This window comes from Heteronotia binoei, chromosome 6 (genome assembly GCF_032191835.1).
Source record: "Heteronotia binoei isolate CCM8104 ecotype False Entrance Well chromosome 6, APGP_CSIRO_Hbin_v1, whole genome shotgun sequence".
NCBI lineage: Eukaryota > Metazoa > Chordata > Lepidosauria > Squamata > Gekkonidae > Heteronotia > Heteronotia binoei.
In genome coordinates this window covers 31,684,651-31,706,786 of record NC_083228.1, presented here as the reverse complement: position 1 = coordinate 31,706,786, position 22,136 = coordinate 31,684,651, and the positions used below count along the sequence as shown (strand labels likewise).

General features: G+C 41.3%; 1 protein-coding gene across 8 annotated transcripts; it reads right to left on the bottom strand.

Moving 5' to 3' along the window:
* Nucleotides 1-353: 353 nt before the first annotated feature.
* FAM149B1 (family with sequence similarity 149 member B1) lies at nt 354-21,619 on the bottom strand. Of its 8 annotated transcripts, none has more exons than XM_060241221.1 (16): nt 21,449-21,619; nt 19,507-19,602; nt 18,032-18,164; nt 17,562-17,704; nt 15,380-15,499; nt 14,408-14,578; nt 13,506-13,693; nt 12,732-12,865; nt 12,140-12,193; nt 10,838-10,950; nt 9,635-9,859; nt 6,905-7,022; nt 6,090-6,215; nt 4,820-4,901; nt 4,582-4,716; nt 354-1,440 (listed from the first exon to the last, which is right to left on the bottom strand). In XM_060241221.1, the coding sequence occupies exons 1-16, from the start codon at nt 21,496-21,498 to the stop codon at nt 1,364-1,366; spliced, it is 1,965 nt and encodes a 654-aa protein (XP_060097204.1). In that variant the 5' UTR covers nt 21,499-21,619; the 3' UTR covers nt 354-1,363. The 8 variants fall into 8 exon arrangements, with proteins under 8 accessions (XP_060097204.1, XP_060097205.1, XP_060097208.1 ...); XM_060241222.1 differs by having other exon boundaries at nt 354-1,437; XM_060241225.1 differs by lacking the exon at nt 4,582-4,716.
* Nucleotides 21,620-22,136: the final 517 nt, after the last annotated feature.

Here is a 22,136-nt window from a genome sequence, read left to right as displayed (position 1 = left end):
ACAACGTTTTCACAGCAGACTTTTTACGGGGTGGTTTGCCATTGCCTTCACCAGTCATTTACACTTTCCCCCCAGCAAGCTGGGTACTCATTTTACCGACCTCGGAAGGATGGAAGCCTTAGTCAGCCTCAAGCTGGCTACCTAAAAACCCAGCTCCCACTGGGGATCGAACTCAGGTCGTGAGCAGAGCTTAGGACTGCAGTACTGCAGCTTTAACACTCTGCGTAAAGACTCATTCCCAAAAGCCATGTCCCCCCAAATTCAAAAACCCAGTCCCATAACCACTAATCTAAACAGCACTATGATTCATACATGGTTTTTCTCATTGTTTATAATTACAAATTCAGATGCAGTTTAGAAAATATTTTCTTTATTTGCATATAAAAGTTACTCTGTTTTACAATGTAATAAGAAACTATTCCCATCCTGGCTTTTACAAATTTTACATGGTACCTAGAAGATCATGCAAAGCTATTTTCAATTTTCATAGCCTCATACCTTTGCAGTCGGCACTTACTTTGACTAGTAAGAGCTAGAACTATTTTTTTAAGTAGTACATTAAACTTACATCAGATGTGGAATGTAATTTCATAGCAGGCTATGCTTTTTCTAAGTATTTTTAAGTTCATACGACCCACTGAGCTTGTCTCCTACAAAATGTAGAAAGTGTATCTGCTTGAAACTGTCTCTCTCACCAATGAGAGAATCCTAAAACTCTGAAAATGGCTGCTGCACAGAAACAATTACCCAAATGCTTTTTAAACTTCTCACATTGTTTTAAAACATTTCAACAAGGAAAAATGGGTGTTGAAAGTATTCTTCTAGTAAACAAATTTGCCTCAGTCATCTTTCACTGAGTCACTGGGTTAACAAGTATGAAGGTATAGAATGGTGATAACCAAAATGTAACACTTTTTAAGGATTTTAATCTTGGCCACCTTCAGACATCAGCTTCTGCAGTTTCCCCCCATCATGTTCTAGAAATATTACTAGTGCTATCAGTGTCAATTACTGGCAAGTTAAATGGTGCTAAAAGTACACTGTTATTACTGCTACAGGAATCAGGCTCCTCAGGAAGACATTCTTTGTATTGCAATATGTCAGCATTGGATAGTAGTTTGGTAGATTCCTAGAACAGACAGGAGCAGTCCCACAGAACAGCACAGCTTGATCTACAGGAACAAAATTTATACGCAATCCTGTAGTCTTTGGCAGTTCATTTCTACAAAAATAGGACTCCATAGAGAAAGTTTTAGACTTCTTCTGTAAACAGGTATGATATTGCTACCGTTGAATACTGATTTTTAAAATGTCTGTAGATGTTCCCCAGTCTTGGAAAGGGATGGCTCCTTCTCATAAAATGCTACAATCCCTGTCTGCTTCTTGGGACCGATCCACCTCGGCTGTGTGTTCTCACAGACCCATGCAATTGAAGACCTACTAAGCAAAAAACCAGATAAGGCTGTGAAAAAAGCAACTATAGTATGCAAGATAGCCTTTCAAGTCTGTTTTACCATAAAAAGTCAGCCACAGCCTACAGAAATTTATGCCAGGGTTCACTGTTAAGTCACAATTTAAAGGTACATGTGCTCATTTGGTACAGTCCTCTTTTGCAACTTACATGTGCCTTTCTCCATAACTGTGTTGGTTACACATTTTGAGATGACGGGGGGCTAACAAACCTCTGCATGTATGAATCTGGGGTTTAAGCCCAGTGCATACTGTTGTTCAAAGGTATGGCTGTGGATCAGAAGGGATTGTTGTGGTTGCATGTGGACAGCTGCTACTACTGACTACATCTTAAGCTGCTGGCAGCACTAATGGTATGTATACATCAGGACTGGTTGTCAGTCCATCATTTGTGTGTAACATTAAAGGGATTTGAAGTTAGTTGTTGTTTGTGTAAGTGTGGAAGCAGCAAGCACATAGCTGCCATGTAAGAATCAGCCCTTCATATATAAGGCACAATTACACTTTCTTTTTATGTTTATGGTAAACAATTTCTGTAGCTTCAATACCTGTGCAGGAAGTGCCAGGTACTACAGTGCCTGTCCAATTTCAAATACAACCATCAAAGCAAAATCTACTCCCTTCCATCATTGTATATTTACTGCAGTGGAATGCGTTTATTTCAGAGTACAATGAAGTATTTAGTACTAAAAATACAGATCTAATTTCTGGAAGCGTGTCATGGACATTAACATTCTACGAGTGCAGCAAGTTACTTCATTTTCCTCAACCGTAGAGCCTTTATGGCATGGTTTGACAAATCTCAGGTGCCAGGTCACCATAAGGCCTAGAAATTTCACTGTGGTGCTGAGTAGTTTCAGCAATGATTTTATTGTAGTGTGTGTCAGTAGTTATATGGATGTACAAAGGGATCCAGCCACTTTTTCCACTGGGTGAAAAAGTGAGGAATAGGTCTTCCTTGAACACCAAAAGGCTTTGGTGATCATGGGACCAGCATGGACTAATGCCATGAATAGGAGATGTAATAAGGGCAACTGGCCAAGATTTAGCAAAAAGGCTGGCTATAGCCTAAACATTTTCCATCAATTTTGTACTGAAACAAAAATAAATGTGCGTGAAAGTCTTGTCATTGCTTGTTTCTATGCAAACTTAACTATATACCACTAAACGGTGGTTGGTGGATGAATTTCTTAGCCAGCTTTCTTACCAAATTTAGGAGCCAGATTCATTTTCTAGCTTTCATGGTCTTGCATTTTGAGGACCATATTTTGTAATTATTGCTGCCAGAAAACTTAACCCCTAATTTGCAAAACGATGAAGGTTGAAAAATTAAGTCTAGCTCCTAAATTCTGGGATTAGCACCTACAAACATAGAAAACTGGTTAAGGCCTGATTTATTATTATTTTTCCCATACGTTATGTACAACTGTGTGGGGAGGAAGATCACAGGGACGGTGGCTCAGTGGTAGAGCATCTGCTTGGGAAGCAGAAGGTCCCAGGTTCAATCCCCGGCATCTCCAAAAAAGGGTCCAGGCAAATAGGTGTGAAAAACCTCAGCTTGAGACCCTGGAGAGCCGCTGCCAGTCTGAGAAGACAATACTGACTTTGATGGACCAAAGGTCTGATTCAGTATAAGGCAGCTTCATATGTTCATGTTCAGGGACAATTCAACACAGGAGGGAAGCAAGCAAGCAGCAAAGGACTGGATCTTTCCGTAAATCAACTATTAAGTCTTCAAAGTCCATCTTAGATTAATGACATGGACTCTAACCAGCAAAAGTGCTAATAAACTACCTTAAAGATTGCTGTTGGGCTGAAAAATGTGCATTGTAAAGCTGAATTTGGACTCCTGATTCTGAAGAGTACTAATCATTTGTAGTTCTGATACAGTGACAAAACAGACATGAAAGTCTCATTACCAAGCCCACATTAAGGGGACAATGGAAAGAGTATGAAATTCACTCGGCTAGGTCTCATAATGACATATCATGGTTTCTTATGTGTCTTTCAATTCCCAGCATTGTAAACATCTAGAACATGAGTCCTTATGAGTAGGACTAGACACGTGTGGAGTTGTAAGGCTCCCTGCGTTATGGGATGGTCTTAAGTTTTAAAGATCAAAACAAGGTACCAGTTTTCTAACAATTACAATTAAATGATTTCTCTTTCCCAAGAAAACCCAAATTTGCAGTATAATCCGTTAATCATGCATAAGAGGGCTTCAGCCAGGAGGGAGTTGCAGAGTGAACAGCAAATATGATGCTTAGATCATTTAAGGAAGTCCCCCAGGTGCTAGCCATCTGCCACTAAGCAGGATGGGGCAGGATCTAGTCAGTAAGTGGCACCCTCTTCCTTGTGGAATTCCCTCACTAGGGAGACCTACTTTCTAACCTGACCATATTAGAAAGTATCTGAAGCAGCATGCTTGTTGCTGATTTGTTTCCTTTGTTGTTTATTATTTGTTTTAATTATGTATTTTTACCTTTATAGGCTGCTTTGAAGGTACTAGTATGGATCATAAGGGTATAAATGTAATGTTTAAATGTTTCTGTTCCCTCACCTGAGAGATATGTATGCCATGTTCTCCACATCTGCTTTCCTAAGATCTCCTCTTCCAGGAGTTCTCCCCAATGACCCTTTGAATTACTTTTAACTGTCCCTCACCATTAAAAACTGGCATAGGATTTGCCATGAGAGCAGATAAAGGGGAAAATACCATGAAAACATAGGAGAAAGTTTCCGTTTTAGAACACCAAAACTGATTTTATGAACACCAAGACCCGGTGGGAAGAGATGTGGAAATTTTCAGGAATATGCTGGTACATGCATTCCGCCTGGCGTCATCCAGAAACATTGGCTGTGACCATTCCTACTGAAAACGGTGGAAAGTCACAACCCATTTTCCTGGATTGTGTCCTGTGTTTGTTCATGCAAACACTGGTATGTCTGCTGAGCAGGACAGATGAGAGGAAGAAAAACAATAAAGCCTTGCAAATTAAATATCTGACAAACCAAACAACAACTAACTTCAATAATAATTGCTACATATTTTATGGGAGGCAACCAAACAAAGGACATGGTTTTCCAAGTTTCCTGCCTCTTACTTCTTACCCAATGGAGGATGATCTTCTTTGTCCTCCTCATCCTCGTAAAGAAAATGACCAAGAGGCTGGTGGTGGAAAGAATTAATATAGGAAGAACTAGACATCCCTAAACTGACTCCCATCACTCCTACGTTAATAGAATCTGCAGAGTAATAAAGATTTCATTATTAAAACAGTTACACAAATTAGTCTTCATGAAATACAGAAATAATGTACAAGCTGTACACAGCTAATTTTGTAGCTACCTGTGCCAGCAGATCCTTTATTAGTCCGTGGATGATTAGCATAATCAATAATAGTGCAAGAACGGCGATGCTGTGAGTCTGGCTAAAAGACAGAACAGTTACAGCATGATCATGACTTGACAAAATCAAAATCCAGGCACAGCAATTTTCCATGTGAGGGAGAAGCTATTTGCCACCTGCAAATGCATACATGAAAAGAGCACTGGTTTTGTCTTTCCCCCTCAACCTGAATATGCACAGAAGCAGTACTTTGGGACTAGGAGGTCTCTGCAAACCTTTCACATCCCTTGGTTTTCCCTCTATATGCTGTTCAGATTTCAACTAACTTGTACAACACAGAGAAAGAGATCCAGCAGTGTCCTGGTCTGCTGCTTTCAAGCATGCAAAAGCTGGGGGATAGAATAAACAGCACTCTGTTGCACCCTGTGGGGGAACTCTACACGTGAACACCAAGCCCTTCTGTAGGCAATGATGGCACACCAACTCTGATGATATAAAGAAACTACAAAATGGCAGCCCCAGAAGTTTCATAATACTTAAACAAAAAATAAGGTAAGAAATATGCAGGTAATGATAGCTGCCCATAGAAACAGAACTGAATTCAATTGTGTGGCAGCAGACAGGAAAATCCAGAATAATTTAGGAAAAGTGACCTAGAAAAGCTGTACTCAGCAGCCAGCTGCCTGAATAAGCTAAGATGCAAAGGGTTTGTTCTTACAGTTTTCCAGATATTTCCCTTATTGCAGAAAAGAAAAGGAACCTCCTACAATTGCAAACTTTGTTTTGCCGTCTCTTCACCTTGGAACTTCCCACACACATGGCCAGGGCCGGTGCATGGGAGTAGGCAAAGTAGGCAGTCGCCTAGGGTGCCACCTGGCCTAGCGGACACCACTGGGCGCCCCCTCCCTGACGCATGACTCTGGCTCCTGACCACTGTCACCTTGTCCTCTCCCATCACCAAGCTGCCCTCAACAAAGCCAAGCCACCCCCCCCTCTCCGATGTGTGACTTGGCCTCTCATCTCATCCTATTTTGCCACCCTCCTTCTCAACATGGCCAGCAGGCACTTATTCTCACAATTTTTTTTTAATAACATCACATTTAAAAAAAAAAATCAGTACATTAAAAATGAAAAGTTTCAAGTTTGGTGCTCTTCAATTTTCCTATCTTTTTTAATAATGGGGGGAGCACTAGTGGGTGATTCACCTAGGGCACCAGAAAACCTAGCACATGGCAAAACAAATGTCTTATTTTAATTTGGCACTTCTTACCCAAAATGCGTGGGATGTGTTGGGTCTGGAGAAGCTATCAGGCAACAAAAATTTTTCATGTACTGGCTGATGATTTATTTCATCTGCTATTGCACTGCGAGCTCGGCTGGCATTGCCCTGGGATTTCTGCAAAAGAAAAAAAATCACATCTAAAAAGGATGCATAACTTTAGGAATGGAGATTTATTCCAACCCTACACTGGGATGACATCAGTGAAGCATGATAAATATTTTGACTTCTAGATTGATAATCTTAAAAGTGGGTCACAACCACTATAAATAGTCAACATTCATTTCAGTATTTGCAGCATTTTTTTAAAATCAGGTTTTCAAGTAAACTGCAACAATTCCTTTCTTTTGGAAATTGTTTACACCAGAAATATATTTTCAAACCTTCAGCTATTTATATATTTATTCAGACCTTTATTGGCCACCTTTCTACCTTGCAAAATTCAAGGTGGCTTACAATATAAATAAAGCAATTATTAAAAAATACATAGAAGACCACAATTTAAAATCTCCAGTTAGGACTGCCAGTAAATAAAAATTAAATTGGTCAAATGCAATCCTAAATAAAAATGTCTAGTGAAGGTTGAAAGTGAGGAGGCCAGACATACACCCCTAGAGAGGTTGTTGCATAATCATGGGGCTGCCACCAAAAAGTCCTCTCTGCTGTGCCCACCAAATGAGTTTCTTTAATTGGTGCGACAATCAGGAGGGACCTCTCCCTGTGAGCTTAATTCCTGGGCAGTTCACTCCTTCAAGATCCACTACCATTCTGAATTTTGGGTTCTTGTCGCAAGAACGATGGCTTACCATTTGCTTTTGGATTCCCAAGTGTTCTACTGCATCTACAGAACTAATAGGAGGCAGGAGATTATTTCGGCTCAGTGGCATCGGGGAAGGTGATGACAACTGCTCACTTGCAGTGGTGCTGGAAAAATCAATAGCAATCTTTAAAAGCTGCCCCCATTAACACTAGAAGTGACAAGACAATATGAGCTCAAGGCACGTAACAAAACTGCATGCGATACTGATGAGAAATGATGAATGGCTCTTTGGGAGCTGATGAGATGGTGGCTTCAATGGGGAACTCCCTACTGGATGACATTTCAGTGGACCTGAGAAGTTGCAGAATGTTGCTGCTTCAACATTAACCTCAAATGTTGTCTCCTGATATCAATCTCTGGTACCTGTTCCTCTTGTAGTTTTTCAGCCTCTCCTTTATTACCAAGGAACAACAAGCCTCATTTAGGGTGAGTAAGCAATCACGCACCTTTTGCCACTAGTTGTTTTAGGAATTTATCTAAATTCTTTCACTGCAATACAGAATGCTTCTTCATGGCTCACCTCAAAATGCAATGGCTTTTTAAAAATCTACACAATCAAGAGTCAAGAAGACTGCTCACACATGGGTCTACTTCATTCCTTACATATAGCAGCAAGTCTATTTCTTGCCACACAGGCCTGGTCCTGAAAAATGAAGCAAGGCTCAATATTCACTCAACACCCCATATCAAAGACTAGATGGGTGGCCAACGGTAGCTCTCCAGAGGTTTTTTGCCTACAACTCCCATCAGCCCCAGCCAGCATGGCCAATGGTTGGGGCTGATGGGAGTTGTAGGCAAAAACATCTGGAGAGCTATCGTTGGCCACCCCTGGACTAGGATATATACAAACTCAGATGCAAAAAACAGACTAATGACACAAGGCTTCATCTCAGGAAGGAATCATACAGTTGACATAAGTATCTTGGCAAATGGATGAAACCACCAGTAGGAAACTCCAATAACATCAATGTTGGTGGACAAGGGAAAGCTGTTGCAACTCCATATCAACTTTAGCTATCCGCACTCATTCACTGATTGTGCAAGAGGTACATGCTCGAGGAGGGAGTCACCTCTGTGTTATAATAACAGTGGTCATAGACACTTCTAAGAGCTCCGTGGCACAGAGTGTTAAAGCTGCAGTACTGCAGTCCTAAGCTCTGCTCACGACCTGAGTTCGATTCCCAGCAGAAGCTGGGTTTCAGGTAGCTGGCTCGAGGTTGACTCAGCCTTCCATCCTTCCGAGGTCGGTAAAATGAGTACCCAGCTTGCTGGGGGGAAAGTGTAGATGACTGGGGAAGGCAATGGCAAACCACCCCATAAAAAGTCTGCCGTGAAAACGTGAATGCAACGTCACCCCAGTCAGAAACGATCGGTGCTTGCACAGGGGACTTTTCCTTTCCTAGAGACTTCTAGATCTATACCTCATGGGTTGATTACTGCAGGGCTCACTACCTGAGACTGGAGAACGGAAAACACATAGTAGCTGTGTCTGCTTCAGGCTTATGCAGCCAGTCCCCTTTAGCAACATCAACCAGACTCACAGTCCTCTTGTGACTTGCCTGTCTACATAATGGACACCTTGCTATACCAGTGTGGGGGAATTATGATGGAAAGAAAGAGCGCCAAACTTCTAACTGATAACAAGGAAAAGGGCTGTGGACAGAGAGCCCCCTCCCCCCCCCAAAAAAAACACCCTTGAAACCAGGCAACAAAAAGTTGGAAGTTTTAAAGCAGGCCAATGCCACAAAAGGCTTTTCTTGTTGAGAAAAAAAAATTCATTTTTAATGATATAATACTACTAAACTGAGGATGCAATCTTAAGCATGCTTTCCTGGGAGTAAGTCCTGTTACACAATGTGAGACTTACTTCTGAGTTTATCTACTAAGACTGCATCCTAAATCCAGCACCACTAGGAACCAACATTTTGTTCACATATAATCTGTGAAAGTAAACTGGCAGAGGTAACGACCTTCCACTACATTTGTGAAAGATTTACTAAGTGTCCTTGTAACTGGAAAGAAAGCACACATTGCAACCCCCCCCCCCATTTTTAAAAGATCAAAAAATGTGAAGAGTTGTCTCAGCCTGATCAAAGTGATGACCGATCACCTTTTAAAGGCTTTCATAATAAATCTTGCACTTAAATAGGACCATGGTGAAGGACTCAGCTTAAACAAATGGAAAAAGGTCTCAAAACAGGGTTTGGAAAGAGGGGATAGGAAGGGAGTTGTCTCACTCTAGGTAATCTCCAGAGTCCTGTTCAATATAATCCCTATGGAACAAATGTCAAATACATGCAATCACATTCCAGTGCAGTTTGGTTTTTTCAGTAGGAATACTACTGGGGTGAGAAGGAAAACTGTATTTTCCCCAGCAATAAAATTACTGGTCTTTGAATTCTGGGAAACTGCTCTTATCAAGCAACAGAAACTACATCATATCTGCACTTTTATTGTACAATCAAATGATAATGCCAAAAGACTTTCTTCTACTAGACTGCTTCAAGGATCAGCTGAAAGTATAAAGTAACTTTAACGACAGACTACTATCTCCTTCACCAACCTTTTTGGGTAGCAACAGATTAGTTCATACAGTGTGAAATGTTTTACAATTCCATTTTATTTGACTGCTCCCTTGCCCCCTTCACAGACTGGTTTCTATAAAACTATTTCCAAAGAGACACGGGGATTAAAACAGAGAAGCACAGAAACATACAGTCGTGTTCCCCTGATGACTTCATCCATGGATCTTGGAGTCCCCGAACGAGAATAGCTGGTGTTGATTGGATGCAGGGTACGTGGTGGTGGGTTACGCCTCCTAGCAGTCTGAGCGGAATAGGACAGAGCAGAGGTGCTGAGCTCAAAAGCACGATTTGGCCAGGCTCTAGTTGACAGGACAGTACTGGACCCTGGCCTCGTAAGCAATCTGTCATCTAAATCTCTGTTGGGGAAAGCAAAGGAAGAGAGCACAGGAGCAAAATGAAACACTCACTGAGCAACTAGTGCACGAATAACATAAACATAGCAGTTCTGGTCCAGAAAGCCCTCATATAGGAAAGGCAGGCAAACCTGAATTCAGTCAGTCTTTCCATTAACAGTGATTAAAAGATAGTAGACAGCATTTGTCATGGGGCACTGCATTTTGCCAACCCACTATCTTAGTAACTTAAAAAAAAAAATTAAAAGAGGCATTATATCCTGGGTATATTTCATAAAATATTAATCATGGTTCTCTGGATCCATATCTGTGCTTTTAGGAATTTGTTTTTCGTTTGAGGTTTGGTTGAAAGGTGAGCCATTACAATTTTTAAAATACATCCAACAGAGAATCTGCAGTTCAGAAATACTATCCTGTAAGATATCCAAAAACTAGAAAGCTGACTTACAACCAAGCACTGTCACAATTCAAAGGAAGACAACTTTCAGTGCAATACTAAACAGAGTTGCACCCTTCTAAGACCACTTGTAGTGCCATTCTTCTTGGAATTAGCAAGGTGTAATTCTTCTTGGAACAGCATTGTAGATCTCTTCAGCTGTCTTTATTACAGCTCCCCTAAGCAGAGTTGCACTCTTCTAAGTCCATTAAATTCAAGCACTTAAAAGTGTAAAACACTGCTTTGTATGGCACTATAAATCTCAAGATTGCACAAAATACTTAAGCAAGTGCTTAAATTGATGCACAGGTCCCTTCAATGCAATCAGATGCAGCTTATGAAATTAAATTTAACTGTCCATCCGAATGAGGGCTGAGAGCTATGCACAAATGTGTTGCTTCTCACAAAACAAACAGGAAGATGTTCAACAGCTGCACATGAAATCACCTGCCAAGTGAAAGTTTGAAGCAAGTATGCATCTACTTCCTAAGTCAGGAATTGTTAGGCTATCTTTCATTCAGAACAGAAAAGGCTGCTGCTCTTACAATATTTTATCCATCAGTGGTAAGTTCCTTTGGTACAAGGGGAGCCCATGAATCACCATCAGGCCATTCAAACTGCGTTGTGGACTGCCGTTCATTCCTTGAGAAAGATTTACCTGCAGATCACAAGACAGTAAATTTACCCAACATTAAATGAAATATGATGGTGAAGACATGCTTATTATCATATTTATCCCTACTAAATAGTAAAAGGAAAAGAGAATTTCAAGGTTTAAAGACAACCTGGGTACCATCTTCACATCCCAGGTGACACATAACAGGCCACAAGCACTCATACACACAGAACACTATCCATGTTTTTCAGTTTTCAATATCCATTGTTTGTTATATAATAACATTTCATAAACAAAGCTCTAGCTCACTTGAAGCAGTTACATTAATGCATTTAGACTAATGTTTGGTTCTCACAGTCTCAGAATTGTTTGTACTTTCTGCTAGGAATACAAAACTAGCTCCTCAAATCGTAACGGTATTTGCATGCAAGTCGGACAGATAGATTCGATGGAACTTTCTTCCAGCTAGGCATGCTTAGGATTGCTGTATAACTCCTCACAAAACACGAACTGCACTGAAGCAAATGTCAAGAATTAGGGGGCCCACTCTTTAGGCTGAACTAGGTGACACCACGGCCGTTTTGGCTCTTGAAATACAGTACAGAGGGCGACAGGAGCCCCTCATCCCTTGCACCACAGTCCCCAATAGCATTTTTAAATGTTAAAAAAGGCCTTTAAATGGTGCCTCAACCTCATGGTGGGATGTGGTATCACACCCTTAGTCACATCCTGATTACCCTGAAGGTGTGGCAAACTAGAATGTCAATGAGACAACCACATTTACAGCACCTGTACTTCCCTTTACTCTTCTACCATCAGGAAAGAAGGCAAATCTCCCTTCCTTCTCTACTGCAGAAGCTGGCTATAGCGGCTTCTGCACTAGTACCATGCAATGTCTGCCCCTGAATATATTCAGGATAATAGCCTAAACTTGTTTACCAGGAATGTTATAATTTTATGAGTAATGAAAAATGGGAAATACTGGTGCTGCCACTGCCTAATTGCCTCTTCCGTGCAAAAGGAATCTGAGTAACTGTGACTTATTTGGAAGTTAGTTCTGACAAAAAAAAAATGTACCTCACTTCAGTGTAAGCAAGTTTATGGTCAAGGTAATTACATTCTCCTGTAGTTCTGCCTGATATGGTAAAATTCCAGAAAATCCACCCACTGCAATGACACTAACAAGAAAAAGAAAAATGCTTTACCCACTCCCCCACGAAAGTATACATACTTCTGGTGCTTTTCTCTTCTTTTTGGTTTTGCATCCACATCTGTGCTTTGAGTACTATACATGTAATAAGGTGTATATGAGGGAGACAGAGGTTTATACAGGGAAGTGGAGGGGAAAGAAATAAAAAGGAAAGCAATTGAGTTTAAAAAGACCAAATACTGATTCAACCTTGGATATTGATCACTGTCATGGGAACCTAAGTACACCAAGAATATGTGGAGTTGTATATATGTGGAGCTATATGTATGTGTGTGTGTGTTTGTACTCCAAATCACCAAAGCCACATTTCTCTCTGTTGTGTACTAAGCTGGGTGATATCTTCTGTAAATATTAATCAGTGTCTCACAGAGTACTTCTGTTTCAAGTCTTTATAATGTGATTACCTTAAGTTGAATAAAGGGGAATGTTTGCAAACCAACAAAAGGCAGAAATTTTAAACACTGTGACAGAGTATGACAGAAATAAATTTTAGAAAGGACAGTCATAGTCAAGCCATGGCAACTTTTAATGTTCAGGCAAAGAAGACTTCAGGCACTTCTATGTCTGGACATCAACTCAGCCTGACACAGATCGCTTTGCTTCTAAGGCTTACCACATTGGAGGTGATGGAGGGCATCTTGGTTTGTGGCATTCGAGGTAACAACAACGGCAGTGGTTCAAACTGCATAAAAGGGCTTCCCGAATCTGTCTTGCCCGATTCTACAGTTATTATATTCTTCTCATCATCTACCAAGACCAGAAGAATAAACATCACTCTGTTAGTAATTCTTAAAAGAAGTACGTCAAGAAATGTAATTTTTATGTCTGATAAGAATGGTATCAAAAATGGGCTTTGTTCCTTAGATTTTTGTCACAGAACAATAGCAGATTCAATTTGATGGATGCTAACAGGTCAGAAAACAGCTTCTAAAAAATAAAAGCAGCGCTAACAGAAGATTCTGATGAGCATTTTGGTCTACTGGACACATCTCAATTTCCTGAAACACAGTGCAGGGTTGGATCCTGTCTAAATTCCATGCATGGAAGCACACTTCCCCACCTCCCCCTTCCGAAGTAGCCTAAGATGCCCCTTGAACTGCTGTGGGGTTCTGAAGGAAGACCCTTTTCTACAGGATCCAGCCCTATGGGAGAATGGAACATAGCTGAGAATGCGTTTCTCAAAGACGACCACTGATCCGAACAATTTAATTGCCCTATTTTGTGAGGAGCTGCTGCTAACCTGGGTACTAAGAGCCCAACCTGAGGCAACAACTCTCTTTTGGAGAAAGAGAGTTTACCACTACTAAGTGCTAAAAATATATTTCTGAGAAAGGCCTTAGGAAGAGGAGAACTGTTATTCAGATTACATTTCAGCTGTGACACTTACCTGAGACTGACCCTTCCCAATGTCTACAGATTAACTGCTCCATACAGCCCAAAACTTCGCTCCATACATCATCAAATACATAAGAAAGAACAGCATCCCTCATGCAGTATGAGGGTGAGATAGGAGGGAAACCTAATTTTCGTCTGTCAGGTGAAATCCCCATTTTCCTTTCATGCAGCTCTTCCTCCCTGAGAAGGAGACAGGCAAGTAGCAGAAATCAGAATATACTATAGTAAATTTGCTGAATAATTTTTCACAAACTAGCATTGGACTAGAAAATTCTGACAATGAACTCAGATGACCCCCAATTAGTTCAATGCCCATGGAGTAGAAGTGTGCTTTGTCTGGAATGTATGAAATTTCTGTATGAAAAAAACAATTCATGCCCAATTCTAGAAATCTTAATCAATTCATCTTATGAATTTTACACTGCAATCCCACACAGAGTTATTGCAGTCTGGTGTAACGGCACAGGACTGCATTGCTGCTCAACAAAAACTGCGTGCATTTGTATACAAATAAAGAAAACAACAGAACACTCCCATTTGTTTTTTTAGAGGATACTTGGTAAAAGTCAGAGCAGCCAGAATGTGCAGTTTTCAGAAGTACCTCCATCAGAAATAATTACAATTTTAAAAAGCACATATTGCTCAATTAATTGGGAATGCTTTTTAGTCCATCAAAAGACTCTATTTAATCTAACCAATGGATTATAAGATATTGCAGCCCCAATTTAAAATATATATATTCATCTTGTTTATAACAAATGTTAAACTAATAATTCACTATGAAATACATTATTTTGTAAAATTAGGAACAAATCAATATCAATTTAGTGACAAACATTCTCAGTCACTTGCATTACATATCACAGTAAGACTGATCAAATATTCAATACCTACACATCTCTGCAGTCAAACGCTAAATATTCCTCCATTATGCCTTCTGAAACAATCACTCCATCTTCTCCTTCTTCACTTTCCAACACAAACAACTGAGGAAATTCTGAAACGTTACCTTCTTTAGAAACAGGAGTTACAGAGAGGGAAACCTTTTTGCCCAAAATACTAAACCTAAACAACAACAACAAAAGGTAAACTGTTTTCAGGAGGCCACAAGCAAGCAGGACTTCATATTCTTTGTAGACACTAACTGTACGGTTTTGATATCAGCTACATGACGACCTACATCTTAGAACCAGAGGTGACTTTTAAAGGATGACATATAAGCCTGTATATGCAATGCACGCAAGCCTAAAGAAAGAATATTTCTTATTCTTCCTCCTCATTGCTGCCCCATCCCCCAGTAAGTTTTGTATACAAGGGCCTTAAAGATCACTGTCCTTTAGCACAGGGTCATCTCAGTGGATGGGTAAGGGCTGCCATGGGAACACAGGCAGAATCTCTGTGTGTGAGATACTACCTTTCACATGTCAGTCTCCAACCCCCTTCCCTCAAGTTACCCTCTGGAAGCTTATGCCACTAGACACAAGAGGCTCCAGCTGGAAGGAAATGCTGGTCCTTCTGCCAAAGTGATACCCAAAACACTGCTCCTGCAGGACAGGGAACCTTCAGACACAGGGTAAGAGGGGAGCTGAAAGCCTGGAGGGGGCAACCGGCAAAAACTGGCCCCCTACTGTTGGCAAACGTTTTCCATGGGATCCAAGCTAATACCTGAAGGGAGTTAATGCTGCCAGTAATACATTAACCATGCTGTAGTCATCTGCAAAAATATGGTTTGTACAGGAGGTCTAATACGTTTCATAGATGGAATTATTATAAAAACTAATAATTTCTACCACAAAAACAGCCAGAAAAAGGTTATGTTACTAAAGGGTTTGCTCATAAGTGGCTTGCATGAACTCTGATACTTACTCACTAGGATCTTTCTCTTGCACTGAGCTCGTGTCTGAAGAACCTGAGGTGTTGCAAGCTGAACTAGAATACCAGCCATAACCTTCATCTGTGGGGCTCACCATTTGTTTTCCCACAATCCTGTAACATTAAAGAGAAAATTACAAAAGGAAATGTAAATACACCAAAGTATCCTTAACAAAATAAGAAAACAGATACAAGGCACCCAGCAGGCATACTGAGGCTACTGTCCAAAAAACCAATTTTTATCTGTGAACATCTGTCAACTGCCTCTGAGGAGCACTTTATGGTGGACAGTGACCCAGTTCTGAACAATACACAGTACCATCCTATGCAGTTAGTTTAGTCTTAAATCCATGAAAATCAACAGACAGGAATAAATCTACACAAGATTGCACTGCTTGAATCCTAAATATCTCACATCTTCTAAAAACAGGGTTCCCGACATGGTATCCTCTGATACCTTTCCTAGCGCCAAACGAGTATTTTTACATAGTCAGCACGGCCAGATTAGACTTTTGCCCAGTGCCCTGAGCTGGACGGCCCAGGCAAGCCTGATCTTGTCGGATCTTGGAAGCTAAGCAGGGCCGCTCCTGGCAAGTACCTGGAAGGGAGATCTCCTTGGAATGCCAGAAGCAGGAGGCAGAGGAAGGCTGTATCAAGTCACTTCTCTGAACTTTCTCCATGCCCCAGTAGGGGTTACCAGAAGTCGCCATGACTTCCAGGTATGCACACACATGCAACTACAAAAGATTACCAAAAAAAGAAAGACTTTTGCCCAGCAAAGTGTCTGATTGGCCAGTGGCAATCTGATTGGCTATACAGGTTTTTAAAAAAATCTTGTTTTGGCAGCATCTGCCACCACCACATAAGGCTTTTTCACAGCATGACTGAAGATAAGCTGTGTGCATGCAAGAAAATATTTTAAAACAAGTTCATTTAAAAATGCATCCTGTTAAGCAGAACTTTTGCCTGATTTGCTATTACTATAAGGAAAGGAAAGGAAAGGAAAGGAAAGGAAAGGAAAGGAAAGGAAAGGAAAGGAAAGGAAAGGAAAGGAAAGGAAAGGAAAGGAAAGGAAAGGAAAGGAAAGGAAAGGAAAGGAAAGGAAAGGAAAGGAAAGGACCCCTGTGCAAGCACCAGTTGTTTCCAATTCTGGGGTGATGTTGCTTTCACAACGTTTTCACAGCAGACTTTTTATGGGGTGATTTGCCATTGCCTTCCCCAGTTATTTACACTTTCCCCCCAGCAAACTGGGTACTCATTTTACCAACCTCGGAAGGATGGAAGCCTGAGTCAGCCTCAAGCTGGCTACCTGAAAACCCAACTTCCACCGGGGATCGAACTCAGGTCGTGAGCAGAGCTTAGGACTGCAGTACTGCAGCTTTAACACTCTGCGCCACGGGGCTCTTATATTTCTATTAGAGTTATGCCTAATATCACTTCCTGACATTTGGTATCTGGCTCTGCCTCTTGTAGCAGCCATTTTGTAGTTGCATCCGCAACCCTATATCAGAATTCCAAAGGTGCCCGCAGTCTGGGGAATATAAAATGTTGATGTGCAACGCCATACTGATAAAGCACTTTTTATGTTCCAAAGGAACCCCTTCTTAGTATTGAACTGTTTAGCATCCAGGCAGAGATGGTGCTCCATGGCTCAGAAGGAAAGAGAGAAACATGTTCAAAATGGATCGTAGAATAAAACCATGAGTGACTGATGATTGCATACATTAGTGGTGCAGCACAAAGCTTTCTGTTAAATTGTTGGCTCAATAGAAGGAGATGTGGTTCTTTAGGATGCTGTGCCAATGTCTGTACCTACCACCTTGCGTACTACCAATGAGTAACAGCTTTGAGGTATGAGACAGGATTTGGATGCAGAATGTGAAAACAAACACAGAGTAACACATGCCTTTTGCTTACCAATCTGACCTGGGAAATCACAGCCAGGTGGGGGGGAAATATGGAGAAAAATCACACAAAATCACGCAAAAGTGGGGGGAAAATATGGAGCCTGGGGCCAGCCATAATCAGTAGCGCACCCCGTAAGCTTTGTGGTGTAAAGTGCTGTGCACTACTGATACTATACTTATGCATGAGACATCAGTTCTGTAGAATTTTAAAATTACATCCTTCTTTGTATTGACAAATTTCTAGTATTAGATAACATCCAGCACAATACCTGAGATGGGGAAAGCTTGATGTCCATTGTTGGCACTCTTCCTCTAGGCCTTCAACATAGACACTTGGTTTCTGTTCATACAAAAGCTCATCAATGTGTCTGAATATCTGCTGAACTTGCCGTGTAGCAGCTTTATCAAATTCCTGGGGAACAGGGGACATTGGGTGGGAGACAGAATAAAAAGGGGAAACTGACTGACTACATAATTAAGAAAAGGTATACAGGTTAATGAGATTGCTTTACTGTTCTTCAGGGTACGCAGAACACTTTTTTCATATGAAGTAAAAGGAAAATTAAACTTCCAATTACCAACATCAGCTATTTGGCAAACTTTTGCCTTGCTAAGTTTCTTTGCAGAGAAAGATTTTCTTTAAAAAAATGAACTAATTCAAATCCAATAGTGAAAATGAAAAAAGTGTATGCTGAAGCACCACAACTCAGCTGAAACTGTGGGAATTCAGTCTACTTACATCATAGCCCCAAGAGAAGACCGAACTGTCTTCTGTGGAATTGCCTGTAAAGCTCTGACTAGGTGACCACAAGTTTCCATTGTCCACAGAAGTGACTGGTTGGTAATTTAATTCTTTTGCACTTTCAGAATCACTAAAATGCACATTTGGGGAAACAGAAATTAAAAAAATCAGAATAGTATCAAGTCATGTGTATGATGGTGAGTGAAACTTTTCCTGTGAATTAACATTCAAAGAACGAAAAAAAGGACTGATTTAAGAAAAAATCACATAAAATATGCACACACACAAAGTCCTATAATGTTTTTAATCTCGTCTGACTTTTCAGTTCTCAAATGGGAACTGCAAACAAAGGATGTCTAATACTGATAATAAGTATAAAGCATTAATTTATTATAGTGAAGAAAGAAGCTGATGACTTGAATGAGATCTAATAATTGACTATGATTTGTCTTTATGCGACTGAGCCTTCAGACCCGCTGGACTCCCCACCCTCTAGTGCATGACTCACAGACTGATAACTTTCAAATTACCAACAATCCACATTTTGTTGTGATGTATGAAATGGATGAAAGGACAAGCTGTGATGTGTTCCTTCGCTTACAAACCAGCATTAAACAGTGATTTGAAATCTTGTTTCACGGTCAACAAACCACGGCTTGTTGTTTCATCCAGTTTGTTGTAAACCAGGAGGTTTTCCACCTTTGAACTGCAAGCCAGGAAAGGAGGGATGGAACAGGGCCATGCAAGCCCAAAGACTTCCAAAGCTAATTCCTGCAACAGTAAAATATCTGAATGAAATTTGTGGTAATTAATGAAATAAAGTTTAACTGCTTTGAAAGGATTACATTACATTCTAAGACATTGCAATCAGTCATTTATAACTAACCAATATTATGCAAGTATGTAAGTATTGAGCAATCTTGATTTTTATCCCGGAGACGTGAGGACAGCCCAGTTCACAAGGTTTTCAATGCAGAGAATTAAAGGACAGGGCAATTAATATTTGGCTGCTCCTCAATGCAATGTGTGTGTATGACCTGACTCAGCAGCATGAAGAAACAAAGCAACCTCTCTTTTGACTTTACTATCTGATGATACTAGCTAAGCAGCACCTTGGCACAAGGATATTCCTGGCTTCATGGCACAACTGACAATTGACCAGCTCAGGAAGGATGACCCCCAGAGCACACTCATTTATGCAGCAACTCACAACTTTAATGCCAGCAGCTCACAAAGTAGAATTTTTGCTCACAAGACTCTGCAGCTTAGAGGGAACACTGCATTTTACCACAAACAGCCAACTGACAGCATTTGAGTGGACACATTAACAGTCACCCCAACCCTAAAGGGAAAATAAAGTAGTACCTCTTTTACCAGAGTATACCTTGAATTTGAAAAAAAAAGGAATAACAAAAAAAAATCCTACTAACTTCGCACAAAGCATCATCATCATATAATCATCACCACCATACCTTAAAACATCTTCTTGGCTTCCAGTGGATGGATTACTGTCTTCGAGTGAGTCTGGCAGGGGATGATGTTCTAAGGTATTCTTTGTAAGTCCTCGGCTAACAGGAAAACCAAAATACTAGATGTGTTTATTGAAACATAAAACTGAGCTTCTCTACCAACATTGTGTTTTTGTTGTCCGTTATGAGAGCTACAACTAGAAATTTGTCATCAAAGAACGGATTTTAACAGTGGTGGGAATAACATTTCAACAAGACAGTTTCTTCAGAGATGGGATATCGTGCTGGTAAGAAACCAGATTATTTATTTATTAAAACAGTTATATCCTGCCTTTCCCTATGGATCAAGGCAAGATTTCCATGGACAGTGCCCCTCTCATCACCTGGAGGAGTCTGTTTCATAAAATTAGGAGCAACCTCAAAAAGCAAGGGCCCTCATCAATACCAGATGGGCACCTTTAGTGAAGGAGAATCCAGAAGGCAGCAAGCTGAAAACCAAAGTGAATGCACAGGAACATTAGATTTCTGTGCTCTTTCCTCTCTGCATCCATTTTTAGCAACGGAACACTGTATTTACTATGTGATTTGAGCTAACAATGATTAATGTCTGTTACGCGTAGATGTAACATTTCATCATGGTTAGCTTTGAAAACAGGGCAGCAGACATAGGCTGACCCACCTCTGAAAACTAGTTAAGAGAATTCACTTTCCATCCATACACACGTATGGAACCTCTCCCACTAAATTCCTGCACTCTCTCCACATTGAAGTTGCAAGTAGCTACACTGGTCCAAAGCAATATTCCAAACAAAATCCATGTAATACCTTTCATTAAGGCAAACCAAAATGACACAAAACTGTGCAAACTGTCTCCAGAACTCTTCATTGGGCTAGATGCTAAAACGAGGTAGGGAGACAATCAGTTCTCCTGAACAGCAACCAAAGATCTCAAAATAGCAAAGAATCCAGTGGCACCTTTAAGACTAACACTTTTTATTGTAGTATAAGCTTTCAAGAAACACAGTTCTCTTCGTCAGATGCATCATCAGAGCGTTGTGTTTCTCGAAAGGTACAATAAAATTTATTAGTCTTATGAGCATATGAAGTTGCCTTACATTGAATCATGTAGACAGATCCAGGTGGGCAGCCATGTTGGTCTACTGTCTGATGAAGTGTGCTTAGAGCACACGAAAACTCACATTCTGAATAACACTTCGTTGGTCTTAAAGGTGCTACTTGACTATGCTTTGTTATACTGAACCTGGGACCTTCTGCTTACCAAGCAGATGCTCTACCACCGAGTCACCGTCCCTTATAGGTGCTACCAAATTCTACAATTTTGCAGCAACATGAATTAACATGGCTAACTTCTCTGAACCAAAGATATCAAGAGTATGACCTGAAATATGTCCCTATCGCAGGAGTGGCCAAACTGCGGCTCTTTCCCACATTTTGTGTGGCTCTCAAAGCCCCCCATTGCCCCATCGGCTGATTTAGAGAAGTCATTTGTCTCTTTAAATCACTTCTCCAAGCCAAGCTAGCTGGTGGCTTGGAGAATGCATTTAAAGTTGCTTTCTTTCCACCTCTCCCTCATCTATTTGTGGCTCTCAAACATATGACATTTATTCTATGTGGCTCTTATGTTAAGCAAGTTTGGCCACCCCTGCCTATCCTTTCTTCACATAGAGACTTAAAGCCTGGACAAAGAGTTCTACATAACAAAAAAGCCCTCAGGTTTTTGGGGTTTTTTTTGGGGGGGGGGCGGTATTCTTAACAAAAGCGACAGCATGGATTTTGCTCTTCTTGGCACAGAGGTTGTTTACATCCTTGCAGGGCGCTTTGCCAGCAGGGGGAGGCCTGGCCAAAAAGGAGAGATGGCGAACATAACTCAGGCCGAGAGAGTAAAGCGCCCACCCCGAAAGGAAAGGAAAGGAAGGTCACTCACCTCCCCAGGGCGTCGGGGGGTACCGGCTTCCGCGTGTATCGCGAGATCATCCTCCCGCCTCAGCGCTTCATCTCAGGCCTGGTCGGCGGCGCCACCTGGCCGCCTCGGCCGCTGGCCGCCATGGCGACGCCCCGCCCCCCTCAGCCTTGCCCTCGTCCCCGCCGCTATGGCGGAAGCAGCCCGAACGGCGGCGCGCGGCGATGAGGTAGCCAGGAGCGCCGGCGCCTGGGTGTGAGGCGGCGAGGGAGAGGAGGCTGCGGTGAGACTCAAGCTGCGAGTGGAGCGGGGGGAGGAGGTGTCGGTCCGTGGAGCTGAGGGTGACGTCTGAGGGGATTCAGCATCCATTAGCGGGGGTCTTGGGGTAGCTGCAAGATTTCTGTCCCGTCATAAGCCGAAGACCGTAGGTGGTTCGCCCGTGCTGAAGCATATCGGACTTCGGTGGTGCGTTCAAAACTAATCAAGTTTTATTCCAGGATAAAAAAATTTTTTCCAGGATTTCATCACATGCGATGTGCAGATCCTGACTAGGTGGTTGTTTTAGGTAAGAGGTCTGGAAATGAACAGCAGGGTAAATAGGCCATGAAATAAATGGTGAGATGTTCATTTCCAAATCTAGTCAGCATAAATGCAGAGACCATTTTAGTAATTTTGCTAAACTACTGCTTGTAATTGAGGGGGGGTGGTATTC

Coding starts and splice junctions, on each gene's coding strand:
- FAM149B1 (XM_060241221.1), bottom strand. CDS start 21,498: ATGATCTCGCGATACACGCGGAAGCCGGTACCCCCCGACGCCCTGGGG. Junction 18,165..19,506: donor AGCCAAGAAGATGTTTTAAG/GTATGGTGGTGA, acceptor TGTGCATTTTAG/TGATTCTGAAAGTGCAAAAG. Junction 15,500..17,561: donor TCAAGCTTTCCCCATCTCAG/GTATTGTGCTGG, acceptor TTAATGTTACAG/GATTGTGGGAAAACAAATGG.